General features: G+C 36.8%; 1 protein-coding gene across 1 annotated transcript in view; it reads right to left on the reverse strand.

The window, feature by feature from the left end:
* LOC103603080 (cyclin-dependent kinase 14-like) overlaps positions 1-23993 on the reverse strand; it is a gene marked incomplete at its 3' end in the record, with an annotated part of 83523 nt that overhangs the window by 27747 nt on the left and 31783 nt on the right. Inside the window, exon 3 of the mRNA XM_008587556.1 lies at positions 8534-8628. Within this exon, the coding sequence (XP_008585778.1) occupies positions 8534-8628 (95 nt within the window). The remainder of the gene's footprint in view (positions 1-8533; positions 8629-23993) is intronic.

Raw genomic sequence — 23993 nt, forward strand, 5'->3', positions numbered from 1 at the left:
GCCAAAGCAATCCTGAGCAAAAAAAATAAAGCTGGTGGCATAACACTATCTGACTTTAAACTATATTACAAAGCTATAATAACCAAAACAGCATGGTACTGGCATAAAAACAGACACACAAATCAATGGAACAGAATAGAGAACCCAGAAATTAACCCATATGCCTACAGCCATCTGATCTTTGACAAAGGCAGCAAGTCTACATACTGGGGAAGAGACTGCCTTTTCAACAAATAGTGCTGGGAAAACTTGATAATCATATTGGAGAATGAATCTAGACCCATATCTTTCACCATATACCAAAATCAATTCAAAATTGATTAAAGAATTAAATATACATTCTGAAACAATAAAACTCCTTAAAGAAAACATAGGGGAAACACTGCAGGAAATAGGAGTGGGTACCAAATTCATGAATAGGACCCAAAAAGCACAGGAAACTAAAGGTAAAATAAACAAATGGGATTACATCAAACTAAAAAGCTTCTGCACAGCAAAAGAAACAATCAACAGAGTAAAAAAAACAACCAATAGAGTGGGAGAAAATATTTGCTAAATATACAACTGACAAAGGATTAATATCCAGAATACACAAGGAACTCAAACAACTTTACAACAAAAAAACAAATAATCCAATTAAAAAATGGGCAAAGGAGCTGAACAGATATTTCTCAAAGAAAGATATACAAATGGCCAACAGACACATGAAAATGTGCTCAATATCATTCAACATCCAGGAAATGTAAGTCAAAAGCACACTGAGATACCATCTCAGTCCAGTTAGGATAGCTAACATCCAAAAGATTGAGAACGATAAGTGCTGGAGAGGTTACGGAGAAAAAGGAACCCTCATCCATTGTTGGTGGGGCTGCAAGATGGTGCAGCCTTTATGGAAAATGATATGGAGGTTTCTCAAACAATTACAGACAGATCTACCATATGACCTAGCAATTCCACTGCTGGGAATATACCCAAAGGAATGGAAATCATCATGCCAAAGGGATACTTGTACTCCATTGTTTATTGCAGGTCTATATACAATAGCCAAGAGCTGGAACCAGCTCAAATGTCCATCATCTGATGAGTGGATAAGGAAACTGTGGTACATCTATACAATGGAATACTACTCTGCTATAAAAAAAAAAAATACTACCATGCGCAACAACATGGATGGACTTAAAGGAAATTATATTAAGTGAAACAAGTCAGGCACAGAAAGAGAAATACCACATGTTCTCACTTATTTGTGGGAGCTAAAAATTAATATATAAACACAAAAACTAATAAAGGGTGGGGGGAAGAAGACAGAATAACCACAAAAATTCCTTGAACTATTTAAGCCAAGTGCACAGATACGATGTGTGTGGGGGGGAGGGGGGAGCAAGGGAGAGGAAAGGGTAAAGGGGAATGAAAATCAAGTACAATGCATTTTGAGAAGTAAAATTAAATTAAGTTAAAAATAAAAATAAAAAATAAAATAAAATAAAACAGGCACTGCCTTCATGCATTCCTTGTTCAGTCCAAGGTTTCTCAACCTCAGCCCTATTGACATTTTATGCCAAATAATTCTCTATTGTGGAAGATTGTCCTATTCATTTATAGGATGTTTCACAGCATCTCTGCCCTCTACCCACTGGATGCTAGTAGCACTACCACTTCCTCCCAAATTGTGAAAACCAAAAATGTCTTCAGATACCATCAAATGTATCCTGGCAAGCAAAATTGTCTCTACTTGAAAACCACTGGCTTAGACTAGAAAGATGCTACTTCCCTAACATCCTGATTTAAACTAAAAGAATGGCTATAATAATGATGCAACTCAGGAATAAAACCAATCTTATCATCATATCCTTCCCACAGTCCTCCTCAAAATCACTTAAACTGAACTATGGGTGAGAAATTCTAGGAGCACCAACATTATTAGTTTCAATCATTTCAGTAATTAGAAATTTCCACACTAACTCTTTCAAAAAATTCCTCCACTATCCAAAGAATGCCTCCATTTTCACGAGTTGGGCATAGCTGATATATGACCATAGTTTTGAACACAGCAAATATCACTAATTGTTTTGAGGGTCTCCTAACCAAATGATCAAAGAACCCTGATAACAAAAATGGCTACCAGAGACCAATACATTTAAACATTGTCTAATAGGAAAGTTAGTCCAGTACAGTTTAGTCTAATAATTGAAATCATGCTTCTTGCTTAAACAATATCCTCATTGTCACTTTCGTCAAAAAGATTAGGCATTGTTTGTTTATCTGCTGCAAGCTAAATGAAACCAGCTATACTAATGAACCAGACTCTAATGACTACATTCTTCCTCCAAAGGAAGTCAGAGCTGAATCTGCAAATTGAGTAGGCTTTAGGCTTTTTAAAAATAAAATTAGCAGATGTTGGTGGGTGGCTATTATCCTCCTTGGACTAGGTAAGGATAAGAATCCTACTTTTTTCGACTTTCACCTATATATGAGGAACACATCTGAAAATACCATTCAGTAAACTCCATTAACTCCATTAGCTTCTTTTATTAATCCAGTTTCTCCTGTTATATATTGTAGTTCTGCATTTTGTGCATTAAATTACAAAGCTAACACTGACTATATTATACTGTGATGCCATTTTCATACCCTGTGACTAATAGTGTGGTTACAGGCTTGATCCTTGAAGTGAGCTGTGATAATAAGCTTTGGCCCATGTACCCAAAGTCTAAAATAAATCAAAGCAGGACTAATGAGAAACAGAGAGTGGGCCTCAGGAGCACCCTACAGAAGAGCTTGTAAATGTGATCAGGTTTGCCCCTCTCTTGTACAAAGTTCCCATTTGGGGGCAGGTAACCTCTCAGGACACTGGAAGTCAAAATGACAGTCCAGGTGTCAACACTTAAGATTAAAAACATCAGTGAACCAGAAGTCCAGTGTTTTCCATCTGGGAATTTTTTACTTTTAGAATACTTCAAACTCCTCCTGATAGTGTTTCAATGGAGTTGACCTTCAGGGCAAGCAGTAAGAACCACATCTTTAATCTCACGTATTCTGAAAAAGTGATTAACTGCTACTGTCTTTCTTCTTGCTGCTGCTTGTTTTAATTAACAGCATTTCTTCCCCCTATTTCTCCTGAGGCTTTGAAGAGCTCTTTGAAATATATTTAGTATATTTCAATCTTAGTTTGGTGTAGTCTCTCAATTTATGAGGTGTTTTAATTCAAGTTCGATTATTCAGCACAAATTGGCAGAATGAAATGCTGAAAGGAGACTGGCACTTTCAATCACATAAATCTCATGTTACATAAAGTGAGCAAATTCCTCCATTGTTTTGTTGACCTCTGAGAGAACAATTTATGGCTGGCACAAACCAGTGTGGTCAGGCTTCCCTTTAGGAGGCTCCCTCAGGAACAAGGCTTGAATATCTTTCACCTCAAGAGACACTGAAGGTAAGTGGAGAAAATGACCAGAGATCAGGATTATCTGTGGAACAACTGAGTCTGAGAAAGGCCAGTACTCCAGTTCCAGAGGTGGAACAAAGAACAAATTGTCCTTCCTCTAAATGGCACATGAAGTCTGAGAAAACCAAAAGCAGCTAGTCTCACATCTCCCCTAGATTCAGTAGGAGGGAAGGGAGAGGACCCCATCCCAGGAAGAGCAACGTTTCATAGCTTCTCACGACTCACAGCAGGGAACCAAACCCTGGGGAAATTCAGGTGTGCTCCACCAGCAGTTACCAGTGCACTGAGGAGAATATGGGTCCCATCACATCTCAACTTTGGACGTTGAGATGGTGGGTGGTCAACAGCCAAGTATTCATGGGCGCCCACACATAAGCAAACCACCAATCCTTCCCAATTATATCACTAAAGCCAATTCCACCTTAACTCACAAACATAACACTTTTGCTTAATCAAAATTTGCACGGGGCCGGCCCGGTGGCGCACTGGATAAGTGCGCCGCTTGGGAAGCGCGGCGGCGCTCGTAATAACTTCGTATAGCATACATTATACGAAGTTATACGATTTCATACATTTAACCTACTGAACATCATAGTTTAGCATAGCTTACTTTAAACATGCTTAGAACACTTACATTTGCCTACAGTTGGTCTAAATCGTCTAACACAAAACCTATTTTGTAATAAAGTTATGACAAAGAATTTTGAATCAAAATTCAAAATTTGAAGTACAGTTCCTGCTGAATGGGCATCACTTTCACACCACTGTAAAGTCAAAAAATGGTTTAAGTCGCCGAGGGTTCGGATCCCACATACAGACCGGTTCCCGCTCACTGGCTGAGCGAGGCGCGGGAGCAACACCGAGGCTTGCGATCCCGTTGCCGGTCCCCGGTCCGGTACGGGGGCAACACTGAGGGTTGCGATCCGTTGCCGGACACGGAAAAAAGGACAAAAAAAAAAAAAATTTGCACAATAATCAAAATAAATTTGTTTGCTTTTACTTTAAGGCCCTCAAGGTACAACAAATTTAGTGGCGGGTCTGATAACCAAAGGGTGGAAAATCTTATTATATCCAATGCAGGGAGGGTGAGAGAGGGGAGTCATGTGGGGGTGGGGACCCCAAAAGAGAACTGTGCCAAGGATCCCACAGGATACATAGTGATGGGAGAGTTTTGGTTTAAAAGCACATGAGCTGTGGCTCTGAACTTAGTCTCCATAAAGAGAAAGCATTTAAAATAATTTAATCATCATCATCTTCCTTCCTTCCTTCCCTTTGGAACCCCACACCATTGTACCTGGGCCTTTCTTACAACATCCTAATTTATATAGAATTGTTTTTGTACATATACCATCTCCCTTCAAGATTAGGTTTCCTGGGGACAGAATCTGCCTCTGAGTTACCTCTTTTTCGTCTACAGCAGAAAATCGGCATAATTATAAACAACATAAGCATTCATCATTAGTTAAATAAGCTCAAAAAATATCAACAAGTCTCTTAATGTACAAAAGTACCTGACAAACTAAGAAGTAAAAATAATATTTCAAGGTACTAAATTACAGACATTTTAAAGTGCCATATATGAGAACTTTTACATGTAAAATACTACACAATGCATGATTTTTTAATCTTGGAGAGAACATTATCAGGAAACAAAATCAGGATAGAGATTAGTAGTCAGACTTAATGATAAATTGCCTCCGTTCCCCAAACACACACACACACACACACACACACACACACACACACACACACACAGAAAGTAGAAAAAAGCTGGAGAACACCAGTCAAAAAACAAAAACAGAAACAGAAATTCCCTACTCAAATATGAGTGCAATATGTTCAAAGCTTTTCAAAAAAACAATAAACAAAGTATATTTATGAGTGTTCTGTGTTGATGCAGACACTGTTAGCCAGCCATTCTTTAGAAGCCATGCTCATTATCAAGCGGGCTACCTATATAGGAATCTCAGTCAACTTCTCCCCAACATGTGTCCCTACAGGAACAAGAGACCCAGGAGAATCCAAGAGTAATAAAAACCCTTTCTGTCCCTCTACAGGTTTCTAAACTATGACTAACAGCAACTGCTCCAAAATCAAGAATTACACAAACCTCTTGATGGGTGGACTATCCTTTGTTTATATTGTCTGAGGAACAACCATGCGATAAAGGATGGCTTACTTATAAATATACCACAGGTAAAAGAACACTGTCACATATGTAATGCCAAATTAGTGAGGTTTGAAATTAATAAGTGTTATGGACTGAATCGTGTTCTCCCAAAAAGATATATTAAAGTTCTAGCCTCCAGCTACCTCATAATGTGAACTTATACGGAAATAGAGTCTTTACAGAGGTATTCAAGTTAAAATGAGGTCATCAGTGAGGCCCTTAATCCCACATTACTGGTGTCCTGATAGAAAGGGGAAATCTGGACACAGCAACAGATACACACTGGGAGAACACTATGTGAAAATGAAGCCAGAGATTGGAGTGATGCATCTACATGACAAAAATGCTAGAGACTGCCAACGACCACCGGAAGTTGGGAAAGAAGCATGGAACAAATCCTCCTTCACAGCCATTAGAAGGAACCAACCCTGCTGTCACCTTGACCTCGGACTTCTAGCCTCCAAAACCATGAGACAATAATTTCTACGTCACCCAGTTTGTGGCACTTTGTTTTGGCAGCACTAGCAAACTAACAACATGAGGTTTATGATAAAATCCAAACCTGACATCTGTAAATCAATACATATATGTAAAATGCTCACAAATTGAAAATCACAGAGATCTCTAAAATGCCCAGCAGCTTATTGCAGGATAATGAGAGCTGTTCTTGGGGAGGATGTTAAAGATGTTTACAGATGGGGCAAGGATGCATTAATGGGAGAGTGGTAAGGAGTACTGGAATAGGGATCTGAGCATTTAGCTGGCTTTTTGAAGTATGCAGTACTTTGGGGACACACCAAACAAACTCAGCTTTCAAATCCTGCTGTATGACATGTAGCTGTTTTTCTTCAGCCTGACCCTGCCACCTTAAAGTAGGCAAATCCAGGCAGCCTCTCATCTCTTAAAGCAGATGAGTGGGCAATGGCTTTTATCTCCAGCTGGAGGAAATTAAATACTACACGTGACCAGCAGGCTTGATACCGCTAGAAATGTTGACAACATAAATTTAGACCTGCTGGCATGAAAACTATCAACTGTTCAGAACCATCCTTCCCAAAGATCACAGGTACCTTAAAGTCTTCCTTTTATTCAAGCATAATAAATGGAAAATGTTTCAATTATCTCTGACATTTTGACATAAATCTTGAGGTTAAACATTTAATAGACTTATTAACTTATATTTGGAGGTCAGGTGAGCACACCTTTTGTGGGTAGGCAGCTCCAAGGTTTGTTTTGTTTCCTTATAATGAAATCTTGAGTTTGCTTCTGTTTGTGTCACAATTAAGATAAGTCAGAGCATATGTGAGAACCATCTGGAATATTCAACAAGGACCAAATGTTTCCAAAGCCTTATACTATGGAAGCAGTAATGGATAATGATTAGGAAAAGAATGGCTTCAAGCCAGATAGATATGAGCTAAAATCAGTTTTGCCACTAACCGCCTGCTTGGACACGGGCAAGTTGCTAAACTTACTCTGTAAACACAAGATTCCTGACTGGCCAAATGGAGGTGATAATACAGCACCTACCTTTCAGGGCACTGTGAAGAGTAAATGAACCAGAGGCACATACTGTGCTTTACACAAAACAATTGCTTAATAAAGGGTAGTTATCATCACATCTTTAACATTAAATGCACATGTAATTTTTATATAGTACAGTACTACTATTTTTCTTTAGGAAAAATATAAAAGGACACAACCCCTGTTAAAATTAGCTTAACCATTTAGATGGTTACCCTAACATTCCATAATTCTCAAGCAACAAGGTTAAGTCATTAACAGCCCTCTGGGTTTTGTTTTGTTTTTATTTCCCATCATTTTGATTTTTCATTCAAATAAAAAAATACACCTTTTTTAACAAATATAATTTTAAAACTCTCAAAATTAATACTATTACTTTTGACTTACACCATTTATGCATTTCCTTACTTACATATCATCCTTTATAAAGAATATTTCTTCATCTTCTTAATTTAAAAACTATGAGCAAAGGTATAATAAGGCTACATTCCAGAAAAGCCAAAGATTACTTAAAATAGGACACAGTCAAAACTTCCAATTATGTGTTTAGAATGATCCTTTAGAAAGCTTTCTTCTACATCCAATTATTTAATTGCTTAGGTTAGAATGTCCTATCCTCTATAATGACTTTATACACAGGTAACAACAAGGACGGTTCAGAAAATTTTGTTTCAACATCATTCAGGAAAGTTATTAAGGTAAAACAAAGCTTATGTTTCCAGTGGCTATTTCAGAAATAGCATTAAGTTTAAGTTTTCTACAAGCTACATGCCACTAAATACAGTACCTCTCTGCCCTTAAGGGAGAGGGAGGAGGCAGATCAGAAACATATGGAATGAGCTTTTTAAGAATAAAAATCTGTGCCCTGACCCTGGAATAGCAATGGAGAGAAAGAGAAAAAAAGGGGGAAAGAGTTATTTCTCTATGTGGAAATATATGCAGCACGATGCCGAAGTAGACAGGAAAAAAAAGGGTTTGCAGGGTTTTTTTTAACAAAGTGAATTCTGAAAGATGAAGTAAAAGCTCAATTCAAGAATGACCGATATACTCAGTTTGTCAAATCAATACTCTTATTCTCAAGTTAACACTAAGGCTCCACGAGAAACTAATCAAACCATTCCCCTATAAACAAATTCTCATTAGAGGGTTCCAACTCCACCGAGAGAAAAAGAAAACAAAGTTGGGGGGGGGGGTTAAACAAAAAAGTAAATTGGACAAATCTGCAAAACTGTTTGCTATCAGAGAAAACCACTGACTTTTACACTTAAGAAGAAAAAAACTGGGGGGGTGGAAAACTATTGTATATTAGATGAGAATTATTCAAATATACTGTTATTTAGTATTGAGAGCAGATACATTTTACATGTGAAATATTCAAAAAATAATTAACTTACTTGCTTTTCCCTTTGTATACTGTAGCATAAGATCCTTCCCCTAGTTTTTCCAGTTTTTCATATGAATCAGCTTTTCCAAATTTGGGACTGGTCGGCTAAAAATGGAGCAGAGGGTAAACAAAACAGATTGTATCAAATTAATTAACAATAAATGTCCCGATTTTGCTGAGAATGTACAGATCCTCTGTGACTTTTAAAGTAACTTTTTCTAATTTAAGAATATTTATTTCAAAAAACAACATAAAAAAGAGTGCAAAACTCAAAAAATTACAAATGAACACAATGTAGAATTAAATTTACCCATAATCTAACCACAAAACCAGTGTTAATATTTTGATATCTCTTCTTCCACTGCTATCTGTATGCTGACAATTGCTTTTTCACATAAATGGGATCAAACTACACATACTGTTTTGTAACCTGCTCTTTTTTCATTCTATGTATGATGAAAATTTTTAATGTTATTAAATAATCTTCTAAATTAGGGGCTGGCCAACTACAGCCCATGTGTCAAATCTAGCCCCCCAACTGTTTTTTGGCATCCCATGAACTCAGAATGGTTTTTACATTTTTTTTAACAGTTGGAAAGAAAAAAATCAAAAGAAGAATAAAATTTCATAATATGTGAAAATTATATGAAAATCAAACTTTAGTGTCCATAAAATTTTATTGGAACACAGTCATGCTCATTCATTTACATATTTTAGTCTTATGGCTTTCAAGCTACAACAGAGCTGTAGTTGTAACAGAGATCATGTAGCCAACAAAGCTGAAAATATTTCCTATCTGGCTTCTGTTGTAAAGCATAACAGTATAATACTTGTGCATCTAAAGGTACTCCTCCAATACATTTTAGAGATAATGCCAACAGATAAGCAAAGACATATCACTCAGTTATCACAAATTAATATAAAATGGAACTGTCACGTATACATAAACCAATCCATAAGGTTTAGCTGCAACAAAATGACTCTTACTTAAGAAAGGTTACATCTAATCATGACCAAAAAAGTGCTGAGTGAGTGACCTCATCACTCTTGCTGAGCTCAACTCCCACCCCAACTTCAACCACAGGGCAAGGAAAGGAGAGTGCTGTACTCCATGGTCTATTATTTCAATAAAAAATTATCTATTATTTTAACCTCTCTATAAAAGGGAAATATCAAAACATTAGAAAATAACTATATAAGAATTTAAAAAACAACTTACTAAAAGGATTATCTTATCACAGTTATAAGTACATGTATAATTCATAAAAGTTGCTAATGATTGTGGTGCTTCATAAATAAACACATTTAAAAGCTTAGTGAAAGAAAAAAACAAATTAAAAAGAGAAGGAAAAAAAGAGAGAAACAAAGAGTAGAATGATGGTTACCAGAGGCGGGGAAGAGGACAGAGGGGACTGGGGAAAGGTTGGTAAACCAGTACAAGGTTACAAAGTTAGTTAGGAAGAATAGGTTCTGGCACTTCAGGGTGACAATAGCTAATAATATCGTATCATATATTTCAAGATAGACAGAAAAGAAGATCGTGAATGTTATAACCACAAACAAATGATAAATGTTTAGGTGATAGATATGCTATCTGCTCTTACTAGAACATTACACAATATTTGCATGTATTGAAACAACTAACTATACCCCATAAACATGTACAATGAAAAAATCAAAACTTTTTTAAAAAGAAGCTTAGTGAAAGAACTCCTTACAGAAAGTTTATAGAACACTACTATTGAGCTTGAGTTTGAACACATTTTTGAGTGTACTCTCATTCCACTTTCTGACTCCCTCTATTTATAAAGATTCTATGTTGCAGGTTGTACACAGCTTTTTTACCTCCTCCCCACCCAAAATACCACATAGTCACTGAAAATATATTTTGCAAAAATGATAAATTAGAATCAGGAATGGAAAACTAAAGACCGCCAATATCTAATCAGAAGTTTTGAGGAATTCTGAAATATAGAATGTAATCAGGATCAAAACTTCAGAGAAGAGCCTCAATGTGTAGGAGACTATTAGATAAAAGAAGAAGGAACCTGTATGTAAAAATGAGACTATTCAACACAGTTGATCATGTGGTGTCCTGCCAAGCAAGCTGCAGAGGCATCTGGACAGAGGAGACAAACAGAGAATGTGGGGACTTCTGGGAAGATGATGGACTAGAAATGTTCGGGATGCATTCTTTCTGCAGAAGACAGAAACGGGCCCACTGCCACAGCTGCTGCAGTCACCGGAGCCATTGTCTGGTCCCAGAACCATTGTCCCTCAGAGAGCCACTCCCCACAGAGCAGCAGTCCTGTAGGTAACCCATCACTACAGCCACAGACTCCACAGACACAAGAGAGCTGGTTACAACCACCACCATCATTGCTGCCAACATAAGTTGACCCTGATCCCACCAAGAACACCGCATATGTAAGGGAGACAGCTGCAGCTGCCTGTAGTACTACAGGTACCTGCGCCACTGCTGACACTACAAAGTAACCCCATTGCCACCAAGGACACCCACATGTGAGGGAGGTACTTGCAGACACCAACTCCACTGCTGTCCCCAAAAGATAACCCAGCTGCTGCTGCAGACACCACAGATGAGGAGGCAGTTGCAAGCACTGGTAACCCCAAAGTAACCCCACTGTATCTGCAGACACAACAGATACCAGGGAGGCAACTACAGCCATAAGAACAGCTGCCACGCCCATGAGGTAACCCCACTACCGCTGCAGACACCATAGCTGTGTGGACCACTGCTGTGCACACCACAGCCAAGCAGATGGCTGCTACAACCACCAGTGCTACAGTCACCACCAACACTTGTGCCGCCAAGCAGCCACCACTGTTATGTAAACAGCCCACCACCTGTAAATGCACCGCTGCCACACAGGTAGCCCACGAAAAACACTGCCACAGCCGCCACAGCCACAAGGCTGGCCTGCTACTACACCACCAGCTGCAGCAGCCACTGTGCAGGCAGACCACTGATGACTCAATTGCATTGACACAAGGAAGGTCACCAGTGGAGTCAGGAAAGGAGAATAATAGAATAAGCAACTGCTCTACCAGATGACCAGATACCAACATAGACATACTAGAAATATGAAAAAAAAAAAAAAAAGCCAAGAAAATATGAGTCTACCAAAGGGATAAAATAAATCTCAATACCAGATCCCACAGAGCAGGAAACCCTTGAAATGACTGAAAAGGAATTCTAAGTAAAAATTTTAAGGAAACTCAATGAGATACAAGAAAACACAGTTAGACAACACAATGAAATGAGCAAAACAATCCAGGATATAAAGGAGGAAATTTATAAAGAGATTAATACTTTAAAAAAGAATGCAGCAGAGCTCATGGAACTGAAGGAGGCATTAAATAAAATAAAAAACACAACTGAGAGGGTATGCAGTAGGTTAGAGCAAACAGAAGAAAGAGTTTCCAATTTGGAAGACAGTCTCTTAAAAATAACTCAGGCAGACAAAAAAAAGAGAAAAAGAAAGAAGAATTTTTAAAAATAAAGAAAATCTAAGAGAAATAGCAGACAACCAGAAGCACACAAACAGCCAAATCATGGGTAGCCTTGAAGAGGAGGAGAAAGAAAAAGGCAATGAGAACATATACAACAAAATAATAGCAGAAAACTTCCCAGATATAGGGAGAGGCATGGACATTCAGACACAGAAAGCTCAAAGGTCCCTAAAGAGAGTCAATCAAAAAAGGTCCTTTCCAAGACACATTATAGTCAAACTGACAAAACTCAAAGACAAAAAAAGAATCCTAAAAACAGCAAGAAAAAGCACCAAATTACCTATAAGATAGTCCCCATCAGACTAACAGCAGACTTCTTAACAGGAACTCTATATCCCAGAAGAGAATGGGATGATGTACTCAAAATACTAAAAGAAAAAAAACTGCCGACCAAGAATACTATACCCAGCAAGACTATCCTTCAGAAATGAAGGAGAAATTGTGTATTTCCCAGACAAACAAACACTATGGGAGTTCACAACCTCATGACCATCCCTACAGCAAATCCTCAATGGAATCCTATATCTGCAATCCAAAAATGATAATCTTTACCACAAATAACAAGAAAGAAGAAAACACACTGATAGAACAAAAATGCAAACAAGAAAGAGAAAGAAACTTTATCGATCTGTTTCTATTGCTTATAACACAAATACTTGAAGCTGAGTGATATGTAAGAAAACAAAATGTATTGCTTACAGTTTTGGAAGCTGAGAAGTCCAAAGTCCAGTAAACATCTGATGAGGGTCTTCTTTGGTGCTGGCTTTACAGCAATACAGGGAACTCACATGGCAGAAAATGGCAGAGCAGAGAAAGAGACTGACTCTCATGTGCTCTCCTGTTTAAGCCCTCAGAACCATGCCACTGACCACCATTATAAATCCATACACTTACAGCAAGATCCTACAATCTAAATACCTCTTCAAGGCTCCAGGTTTCAGTTACATAATAGAATTTCCCACACTCAGCTGTTATAGTGGGGGCCAAGTTTCCAATATCTGGAACTCTGGGGAACACAATTTAAGATTCAGTAAGTTTGGAGAGGGGACATTCAATCCACAGAAGAAACTGTATTTTACTACCCCCAAAAACTCAACAAACTGAACACAAATGTTAGAAGGACGGGGGGGAAGGACAAACGATATTTAAAACAACTAAATGAAAATCAATAAAAAGCCAGAAGTAAGACAATACCTTCCAGTAACAACTATAATTGTAAGGATTAACTTCCCCATTCAAAAGACACAGACTGGCTGATTGGATTAGACACAACCATATGCTTGCTTCAAGAGACTCAACTCACCTATAAAGACACACACAGACTAAGAATGAAAAGATGGAAAAAGATATACCGTACAAATCAAAAATGAGCAGGAGTAGCTATTCTTATGTTGGATAAAATAGACTTTAAACCAAAAACCATTAAAAGAGACATACAGGCCACTATATAATGATAAAGGTATCTATCCAGCAAGAAGACACAGCAATCATAAATATTTATGCACCCAACATTGAAGCACCAGACATACAAAGCAAACACTATCAGACTTAACGAAAGACATAGATCCCTATATGATAATAGTTGGAGACCTGAACACCCCTCTCTCAACACTGGACAGATCATCTACACAACAAATCAACAGAGAAACACAGAATTTAAACTATGTTTTAGACCAACTGTCCTTAGCAGATATTTACAGAACATTTCATCCAGCAACCACAAAATGTACATTCTTCTCATTAGTACATGGAACATTCTCCAGGACAGACCACGTATTAGGTTACAAATCAAGTCTTAACAAACTTTTTTTTTTCCTGACCAGTAAGGGGATTGCAACCCTCAGCATGGTGTGGTCTGCACCACGCTCAGCCAGTGAGTGCACCGGCCATCCCTATATAGGATCCGATCCCTCCACCTTGGCGCTACCAGCACCACACTCTCCCGAGTGAGCCATGGGGCTGGCCCAACAAACTTTTTTTAAAATGTAATTTCTTACAAATCTTTTCAGAGCACAATGATTAAAACCAGAAATCAATAACAAGGGAAACTTTACAAACACATGGAAATTAAACAACATGCACCTGAACAACCTACAGGTCCAGGAAAAAATTTAACTGGATATCAAAAAATCTCTTGAAACTATTGAAAATAAAGACACATTATATCAAAACCTACAGGATACTGCAAAAGCAGTACTAAAAGGGAATTTTATTGAAATAAATGCTTACAACAAAAGAATAGAAAAATTTCAAATAAACAACCTAATGCTACATTCTCAAAGAGCTTGAAAAAGAAAAATCCAATCCCAAAATTAGTAGATGGAAAGAAATAATCAAGATCAGAGAACTACTAAATAAAATAGAAACCAAAAAAAAAAAAGATAGAAAAGATCAACGAAACAAAAAGTTGGTTTTTTGAGAAGATAAATAAAATAGACAAACCATTAGCTAGGCTAACTAAAAAAAGAAGAGAGAAGACCCAAAAAACAAAAATTAGAAATGAAATGAGCATATTACATCTGATACCATAGAAACACAAAGAATGATTAGAGACTGTTATAAACAATTATTCACCAACAAATTTGAAAACCTGGAGGAAACAGATAAACTTCTGGACACATACAAAGTGTCATGACTGAACCAAAAAAGGCATAGAAACCTGAACAGACTAACAACAAGAAATGAGATCGAAGCAGTAATCAGCAGTCTCCCAACAAAGAAAAGCCCAGGACTGGATAGCTTTACTGATGAATTCTACCAAACCTTTAGAGAGGAATTAATACCTATTCTCTTCAAACTTCCAAAAAATTGAAACAGAGGCCATTCTCCCAAACTCATTCTATGAGGGCAGCTCACACTGATACCAAAACCAGACAAAGACACAACAAAGAAAGGAAGCAAGCCAACATCTCTGATGAATGTTGATGCAAAAATCCTCAACAAAATATTAGCAAACAGAATACAGCAACACATCAAAAAGATTGTACACCACAATCAACTGAGATTCATTCCAGGGATACTAGGATGATTCCACATATGCAAACCAATAAATGTGATACACCATATCAACAAAATCAAGGACAAAAGCCATATGATTATCTCGATAGACACAGAAAAGCATTTGACAAAATTCAACATCTCTTAATAATAAAGACTGTCAGAAAGTTAGGTATAAAAGGAAGTATCACAACACAATAAAAGCAATATATGACAAACTCTCCTTCAATATCATCTGTAATGGAGAAAAGCTGACAGCTTTTCCATTAAGAATGGGAACAAGACAAGGATGCCCACTCTCACCACTCCTATTCAACATAGTATTGGAAATACTAGCCAGAGCAATAAGGCAAGAGAAAGAAACAAAGGGCATTCAGATTGGAAAAGACAAAGTCAAATTGTTCCTGTTTGCAGATTACATGATTCTATATATAGAAAGGCCTACACTACAAAAAAACTCTTAAGAGTTGATAGACAATTTCAGTAAAGATGTGGGATACAAAATCAACATGCAAACATTGGTAGTGTTTTTATACTCCAACAACAAACTAGCAGAAAAAGAAATATATTTACGTTTAAATATAAATAACCAATACCTTCAGAGAGCTTTAAGAAGATATCACATAGTTTAAAAAGAAACAACTAGAGATCTTAGAGATTATTCAATCAATTGAATAAAATACTTAATGGGCAGTGAAGAAAAGAATGAACACAGTTGCAAAAGTAATAAGCTCAATGTTTGAACAGAATTCTTCTGAAAAACTTCAGGGAGAGGTTGCATCTAAATAGAAAAAATTATTCAACAAGTATAACATTTTCACAGACAACAGTGGCTGCAAAAAGACAAGTAATATTTTCAAAATTAACATTATACTAATACCAATACACTATACTAACACTAATACTGTACTCAAGATAGTCCCTCAAGTGGGATAAAAAACACTATAATTTTATCACCCACAGAAAAAAAAATATGGATATAAAATTCCATACTACCTCAATATAAGATGTAGCTGGAGTGATGAGGAAAGTGTAGGAAGCCAAAAACGATGAGAACAGAAATATAAAAGCACACTGGGGTTTCTTGAATTAATCAGGAAAGACTGAGATACTGATTAACTCTAAATGCATAAATTTTAGTATGTTTCTTAACTCTTAAAAGGTAACGGCTAGCTCTCTTGCTCAACCCATTCTCACCATGTGACATTCTGGTCACCATGGGACTCTGTAGGGTTCCATCAAGAAGAAGGCACTCACCAAATTTGCTCCCTGGACCATGGACTTCCCTGCTTCCAAACTCTAAGAAATCAATTTCTTTTTTTTAATAATTTTTTTTTTAAAGTAATGACTAGATTGATATAAATAAGGTATACAAATCACAAATTGAAGGGAGAGTTGACAGAAAGGAAAGTTTTCTAAATTAATAAAGATTATTTTACAGCAACCTATAACAAACCTCATATTTAACTGTCAAACATTTGATTCATTACTTTTAAATTCAATAACAAGATAAGGAATCTCCTAACCTCCAATATTTGAGTCATTAACAAGCATTTTTGCTCTGCAAACTAACCTCTTCCACAAAATAGGATCCCACTACCTTAATCCTTACTACAGCAAATAAACCTCTAAATATGTCTGAATGTTAGAGACTTAGACTTAATGCCACAGAAGCTGCAGAAAATAGGTACACATTCAAATTTTCTACCACCCCAGTTCACCTGTATAAAGTTCAATGGTTGAAAGTCAATTCATTTTACATATGTATAGTTTTGTGTTGTAATGAAAAAGAACAGAATTTGTGTATGGAACTAAAGATGTTGCAATATCAAAGTCAGGTCTTTCGATGTGTATATAATACATGGTAACTTGAAGCTCTGAATACTGAGAAAGTATAGTCAGGCAATTTCTGTTACTAATTACTAATGCTAATAAAAAGGATGCAAGAAAGTTAATTTCTGAGAATCCCAAGTATTAATCCAGCATATGTCTAGACAGTGGCTGAACACCTCTATAGGAAGAATGACTGTGGCAAAAACAGAGCAAGTGCTGGAAAATTTAATATGTGCTGCAAGAATGCTTCCAGGTGCAAATACTCAATCAGCCACAAAGTTGGACACCACAGTAAGCCACTTCCTGACCAAAGTATCCAGTGTGGGGTCAATTCCTCCCCAAGCCCCATAATAAAATATGGAAAATAAAATTCTTGCCAACACAAAATCATAGCTCCCAGAGCAGAATAACTCTTTCAGCATCATCTACTCTAATATAAGTATACAAATATGAAAGCCTCCCAGAAAGACTAACTGATTTGCCCAAGACCATACACTGAGTTCTAATTAAATACACTTTTTCCTCGAAGCAAAAGCCATCAATTTAATCTAGTCTCATTTAGCACTCAGTATGAGAATGAAAAGTAGTAGCACAAATTTTGTAATTAACTATGTTTTAAGAAATCATCCTAACCAAACGACAAGAGTTTATTCCAGCACTAGACCGCCTAGGCTTTCCTTGTGGCCTGAGCTTCCTCACAGCATGGGGGCTGGGTTGCAAGGGCCAGCAGTCTGAGATAGAAAGCCTTTTCTAACAGAGAGTTGGAGGTTACGTGGCATCACTTCGACCATATTCTATTCATTAGAGATAAGTCACTAAGGTTGGCCCATATCCTACCTTTTTCATGGGATGAATATTAAAGAGTGTATAGACATGTTTTAAAACCAAAAAAAAAAAAAAAAAAGCAGCAGTCGGGTGTTATTTTGTGTGTGTGTGTGTGTGTATTAGTTTTCTAGAGGTGCCATAATAAAATACCACAGAATGGGTGGTATTAAATGACAAACATTTATTTTCTCACAGTCCTGGAAGCTAGAAGTCCAAGATCAAGGTGTCAACAGGTTTCATTTCTCCTGATGTATCTCTCCCTGGCTTGTAGATGGCTGCCTTCTCACTGTGTCCTCACAGAGCCTTCCTCTGGGTGAGTGTACCCCTGGTGCCCCTCCCTCTTTTCATAAGGACATTAGTCAGATTAGATTAGTGTGCCACCCCAATGACCTCATTTTAACTTAATCACCTCTTTAAAAACTTTATCTCCAAACACGGTCACATTCCGAGTTACTGGGGATTGGGTCCTCAACACAGGAAATTTCCAGGAACAAAATTCATCCCACAACAATATATATATATATTTAGGAAGGACAAAGAAATTTCAAAATTTAATATAAAAAGGAAGGGAGGAAGAAGAAGGGAGAAGAGGTTATAGATGTTTTTCTAAGAAATCAACTATTTCCCATATGAGTTGAACCACGGATTACAATGAATTGTTTGAATTCTTTAAGCATTTTGTTATTTTAGGACCACCTACTTCTTTTCTTCAAGAAACTTATAAGATACAAACCATGTGTTGAGTTGAATCAAGTAAAATTTAATGGAAAATTACATTCAAAGTCGCCTGACTAGTCCTGTGTGGGTTTGTTCTCATGCATTTTTCATCACCAGGAAACAGCTTGCGAATGTCACACTTTACCATCACCCTCCTGAGCCCAAATTTTAAATAGAAATTTAAAAATCTATATTAAACTTCAGTATAAAGTGATCTTCAATGGGGAAAATATTGTGTTCACAGTTCCACTCTAAATTATTTAAAATCGGAATGAGAGATCTGTGTGTTTGCTTTTGTGCTCCTTTAAGAATGAATCCAATCTAAGTTAAAGAATAAGGACACAGTAGAAAATTACCTCTTTATTAGGAAATAAACTACTAATGCATACTTAGAGCAAGTACAAGATACAGTCACTACCAAATTGGCAAAAGTATAGGAAGCCAATATTTTCTCTTCTGGGAAAGGCACAAATAATTTCCTAAAAATGATATATTTCACTCTCCATAAACTGCCTTGTATAGAAGAGTTGATGTAATTGTTTTAAGACATAAGCCATATTAAACTTACTACATGAGAAAACTGAATTTAAAAAACAGGAACATTCTTCTTATAAAAACATTCTCCGTTTATTCACAAGAAAAATCAAGTAAGAGAAAATACTAATGATACCAACTAGTCTATTTATCTAATTAAATGGATTTGGATGCATTAACTGTCATGGTTAAAGTATATTCTATTAACACTGAAATGGCAGAAAATTAATATTTCGCCACATTTGGTAGTAAAACCATGTTATTTGCTCTGTGAAACCAATATGTAGACATTGTGGAAATACACTGAAATTTAGAGATCAATCATGCTGGCTCCACAGGAAGAATCAAAGGCAAGTAATTCATCTCTAAAAATTGTTCTAGTCTATAAAAGAATGGGCTTATGGAATAGGCCATGTCTATGAGATAGTTTGAGCTTTGACAGATTCTTATAAAGTCAGTTTTCTACTTTAAGTATGAAGAAATGGTCTGATCTATAATTACTATGCATTAATAAGGAATCTAAATACCAAATCTTTAAAGAGTCAATAATAAAATTCTTCTTATCAAATGAGCAAAACTAAGAATAGTTCAGAAGGAGAGGTCCTATTTTGTTTGAAAATTAAAGTTCAGGCCTTTTGTTTGTCTTTTTTTTTCCTTGCAACTTTATTAAATCATCACATTTAAATAAAGACGCTGGATCAAACCAAGATGTAGTCAACCCTAAACATTATCATTGGCTCCTTGGTGTCAGGTGTGTGAATGGATAGAAAACAGCTTTATGAGGCATGCTCTGCTTATCACTTCTTACTTAGAGTGCAGGCTTCAGATAGCATTTTAGAGACCTGGAAATACAGAGGACTAACTGGCAGTTGCTAACACACACTAACTGCACAGAGATTAAGGAGATAATGTTAATACGTTTTTAAAAAACAGAATAAAAATACAGAGAACCTTCAATTGTCTGGACCAGTGGGGAGGGACATTTGCATGGATAATGAAAAGTGCAGAAAATACTCCAGCTGAAAGGTGTTTGTCATCCTGCCACAAAGAAGGTGTTCATGGCACTAGACGGCTCTAGTGCATTCTTTGTATAATTATAACCACCACCACCAGCTAATAGATGTAGCCCAATTACAGCCACACTACTGTAACCCATAGTCAATAGGTAACTTGGTTGCGAAATGGATCTAAGTACTGGATAGAGGGATGGACCCACACACCACGCATAGTAAGAACTGAAAAGGGGCTTGGTTCTATCTGGGAATTTTTCACTCCCCACACGATGGAAGCAATGCCAAGATGAGAACCTCCAAGAAGGAATATCGGAGAACGGAAGTGGAACTCTTCATTTTCAAATTTGCACCTTCCTCCCCTCTCTCCAGATTAGGCCTGCTATCATGGGATGTAGATTTTTATTTCTCTGTAAACCCAGCTTATGACAGCACAATTCAGTGAAATTTGTTCTAAATTGGGCCTTCAAGACAGGCAGTCTCCTCTAGTACCCTCAGTACCAGTAGAGATTGCAGAGCACAGCTAGATTGGGGGAGGTGGTAGGAAAAGGGGAAGGTTTGTCATGTTGGTGACAGTATTAAATGCTATCCAGGTACTAGTCCTGGGAAAAGTAGGCACTCAAAAAATGTCTGAAACAAATAAACAAAATCTGTCAAACACCATCTTTAAAAATACCAATTTAGGGCCGACCCCGTGGCTCACTTGGGAGAGTGCGGCGCTGGGAGCGCAGCGGCGCTCCCACCACAGGTTCGGATCCTATAAGGGGATGGCCGGTGCGCTCACTGCCTGAGCGCAGTGCGGGCGACACCAAGCCAAGGGTTGTGATCCCCTTACCATGACAAAAAAAAAAAGCAAAAAAAAAAAAAATACCAATTTAAATAAAATTGCATTCTTTACATCCTGCCTAAATTTTAAAGTGCCACGATCTGGAAAAAAATCAGCAAATATAGACTAGTGTGATGGCTCCTGAGGTCAAGGCATTTTTGGTTCTTTGATTACAGTCATTGCTCCTAAAAAATACAATGGCCAGTATGTGAACAGCATATAGATATATATACACAGTTGGGAAGACCCAGTATTTTAAAATCATTTCTACGACAGTATTTCCAAGAAATAATGCTATCATCATTAAAATAGTGGCTTCAGTGCCACACTTCTATAACTTTCTCCTTTCTTCTCAACTCTACTCTTGGATCCTATTAAAGATAACTAATACTTTAAAAGAAATAATAAAGTAAAGATATAAGACTAATCCTGGTGACCCTTAGGCAAAGAGACTAATTTGATGTTTATCAGCCATTGGTACATCTTCTAAACATCTTTAAGAAAAACAAAACCTATCCCAATAAAGCTCCCATTCTTTACTATGTCTCCCATGGTATGAAATCATCAAACCCAAACACTGACACAGAAGATGTAAAATGGTGTCACTGCCTCAATTTTCTGCTCAATTGGGAAACCAATGAAAATTAGTCTTTCCACAGAAAAAGAGTCTAAGAAAATACCCCTTCACATCACAACAGGGGAGAGAACAAAAAGGCAGTGGGAGAAACGACTCAGAAAAAAACCAGAATATTGTAGCATCCTGCTAGAAGAGAAAAATAAACCCTTTCCAGCTTAATAAGGAAAGAACAAAGACATTTTTCCAGGGCACATCAGAAGGAAGCAAATACTGTCAAAAGGAAAAAAAAGCAAAGCAGTCTCCACACAAATTAATGTTAAATGCTCATATATATAAGAATGACATCAAGGGTGTACCAGGAAAGAACAAGCCCAATATAAAACTCAAGAAAGAAGATCTAAAGGATTTCTTTATTTTTGAATTTTTTGTACTTTTATTTTTTTATTGTTAACAACAGAATCGAAGAGAAAAAGAGGAAAATTCCACTTAAACTTGATGGCGTGAACATGTGTATGTATCTCTCACCGTCACCGATCCATACTAAGATGATATAAAAGCTACAACCCACAAGGGCAAACAGAATGAGTAAGGAGAATTCTGCAGACAAGACACAAATAACAATGTGAAGATGGGTGTCAAGTGGATAAGAGGTAACTGACTAGGAAAAGTAAAGAAAGCTTGATACCTAAACAAACAATGGCATGAACCAACAAGAAATGTCAAGTCATACTTCATAATCCCAGAAACAATTGGAGGCTGAGGTTCAAGATGAGGCTAAAAACAAAATGATAGTTACAGTGGGTTTCAGGAGGAGGTCCTTTCCCCTAAACTCTCTCCCAGCCAGGTGTCCACCCCTCTCCAATCCCAGCAGACTTTTCTTCTCTGAAGAGCTTGAAACAGAGAGGCTCAGAACTGGGACACCAAGCACACTGGATATTAAGGCAAAGAATCATACTGAATGAAAAAAAATCACAAGTCTGCACAGAGAACTGGGAGGCCCTCCACCCCTTCTTAATCATCTCAGAATAATGGCAGCTAGGCTTATACGTCCTAAGAAACAGACTGCTAAATCCATTTTGGGAAAACTACCCAGCCAACAACAACAACAACAAAAAGATCAAGAGATACTGAATTTGAGAGTACTTCCATGAAATGACTAGGACTTCACCAATATTCCCTATGCTGAAGCCCACTAGTTGACAACCTACCCAGGCACAGAAAGCTTCCAATTAACTTTTTAGTACATTACCCATAATATGAATTGAAAGCCAGCAATTCTGTCTGAGATGTGACACAAACCCACCAAAAACCTAAACAGGCAAGGCAGAGACCAAAACAAATAAGCAAAAACAGGGAACTCAAAGGAAACTCAGAGATAACTTAGGGAGTATATAAAAGAAAAAACTCTTCAAAATTTCCCAAACCACATTTAGTGTCCTCAGAAACACCTGAGGTGATATATTATTCACTGAAAAAGAACAGGATGATTTTTTAAAACAACATTCAAAGAATAAGAAATCGCTTATGGAAATAAATGCTATTAGCATAATTAAAAATTCAATTGAAGGGTTAAAATTAAAATAAAAAAAACAGAAATCAGAAGAAAAATACTTAAAATAATAGGGAAAAAATAAGGAAATCAGAAGATCAATCCAATAGTGCCAACATCTATCTAATAAAAATGCCTTTTAAAAGAGTGAGAAGATTAGAATAAAAAAATTAAATAAAAGAATATTTGCTCAAATTGAAAGAAATTAATTTCAAAACTAGAAAGACCCACTGAATACCAAAATAAAGATCCATACCAGGGATAAAAAGAAACTCCTAGAAGGTTCCACAAAGAAAAAAGCAGATAACAAAGAATGAATTGGGAATCAGAATAGTCTAGGGATTTCAATAACAATATAGGAAACTAGAAAGCAACAAAACCAGGTCACCAAATGTCTAAGAAAAAATTATTTTCTATATTAGAATAGCATGCCCAGCTAGATTATTAATCAAGTAATCACATATGAATAAAGACACAGTCACATGTGCAAACTCTCCCCATCACCCTTTTTCAAGAAGCTACTGGAGAATGAGCTTCTACAAAACCAAGAACAAGAAGGACACCATACCCATGGAATAAGTATTTAACACAAAAATAAAATTCTCAGGAAGCTGGTGAAAGGAAGCTTTATCACTGTAGATTTGTAGATTAACCAATCCAGATTGGATTAGGGTGATAGAGAACTTCAAGGGTGATCTCAGAGGGGAGAAAAACCGCTAGATTACCTGATTCTGATTTCTTACACAGGAGTTTTATAATTTTCTCAAATAGTTCCAACCTATTTTTTTTTTGAACAGATGGATAATAAAATTTTTTTTTCATTTTATTTTATTTTTATTTTTATTATTTTTATTTTGTCAATATACAATGTACTTGATTATTATATCCCATCACCGAAACCTCCCTCCCTCCTCCCTCTCCCCCCTCCCACCCAAGTGTGTCCCCTCCATTTGTTTGTTGTAAGAACTTCAAAAAAAATTGTGGTTGTTATATCTTCCTCTCCCCCCCCACCCCGGTTTATTTGTTTTTTGTTTTGTTATTGTTGTTGTTGTTGTTGTTGTTTGTTTG

This window comes from Galeopterus variegatus, unplaced genomic scaffold (assembly GCF_000696425.1).
Source record: "Galeopterus variegatus unplaced genomic scaffold, G_variegatus-3.0.2 Scaffold4429, whole genome shotgun sequence".
Taxonomy (NCBI): domain Eukaryota; kingdom Metazoa; phylum Chordata; class Mammalia; order Dermoptera; family Cynocephalidae; genus Galeopterus; species Galeopterus variegatus.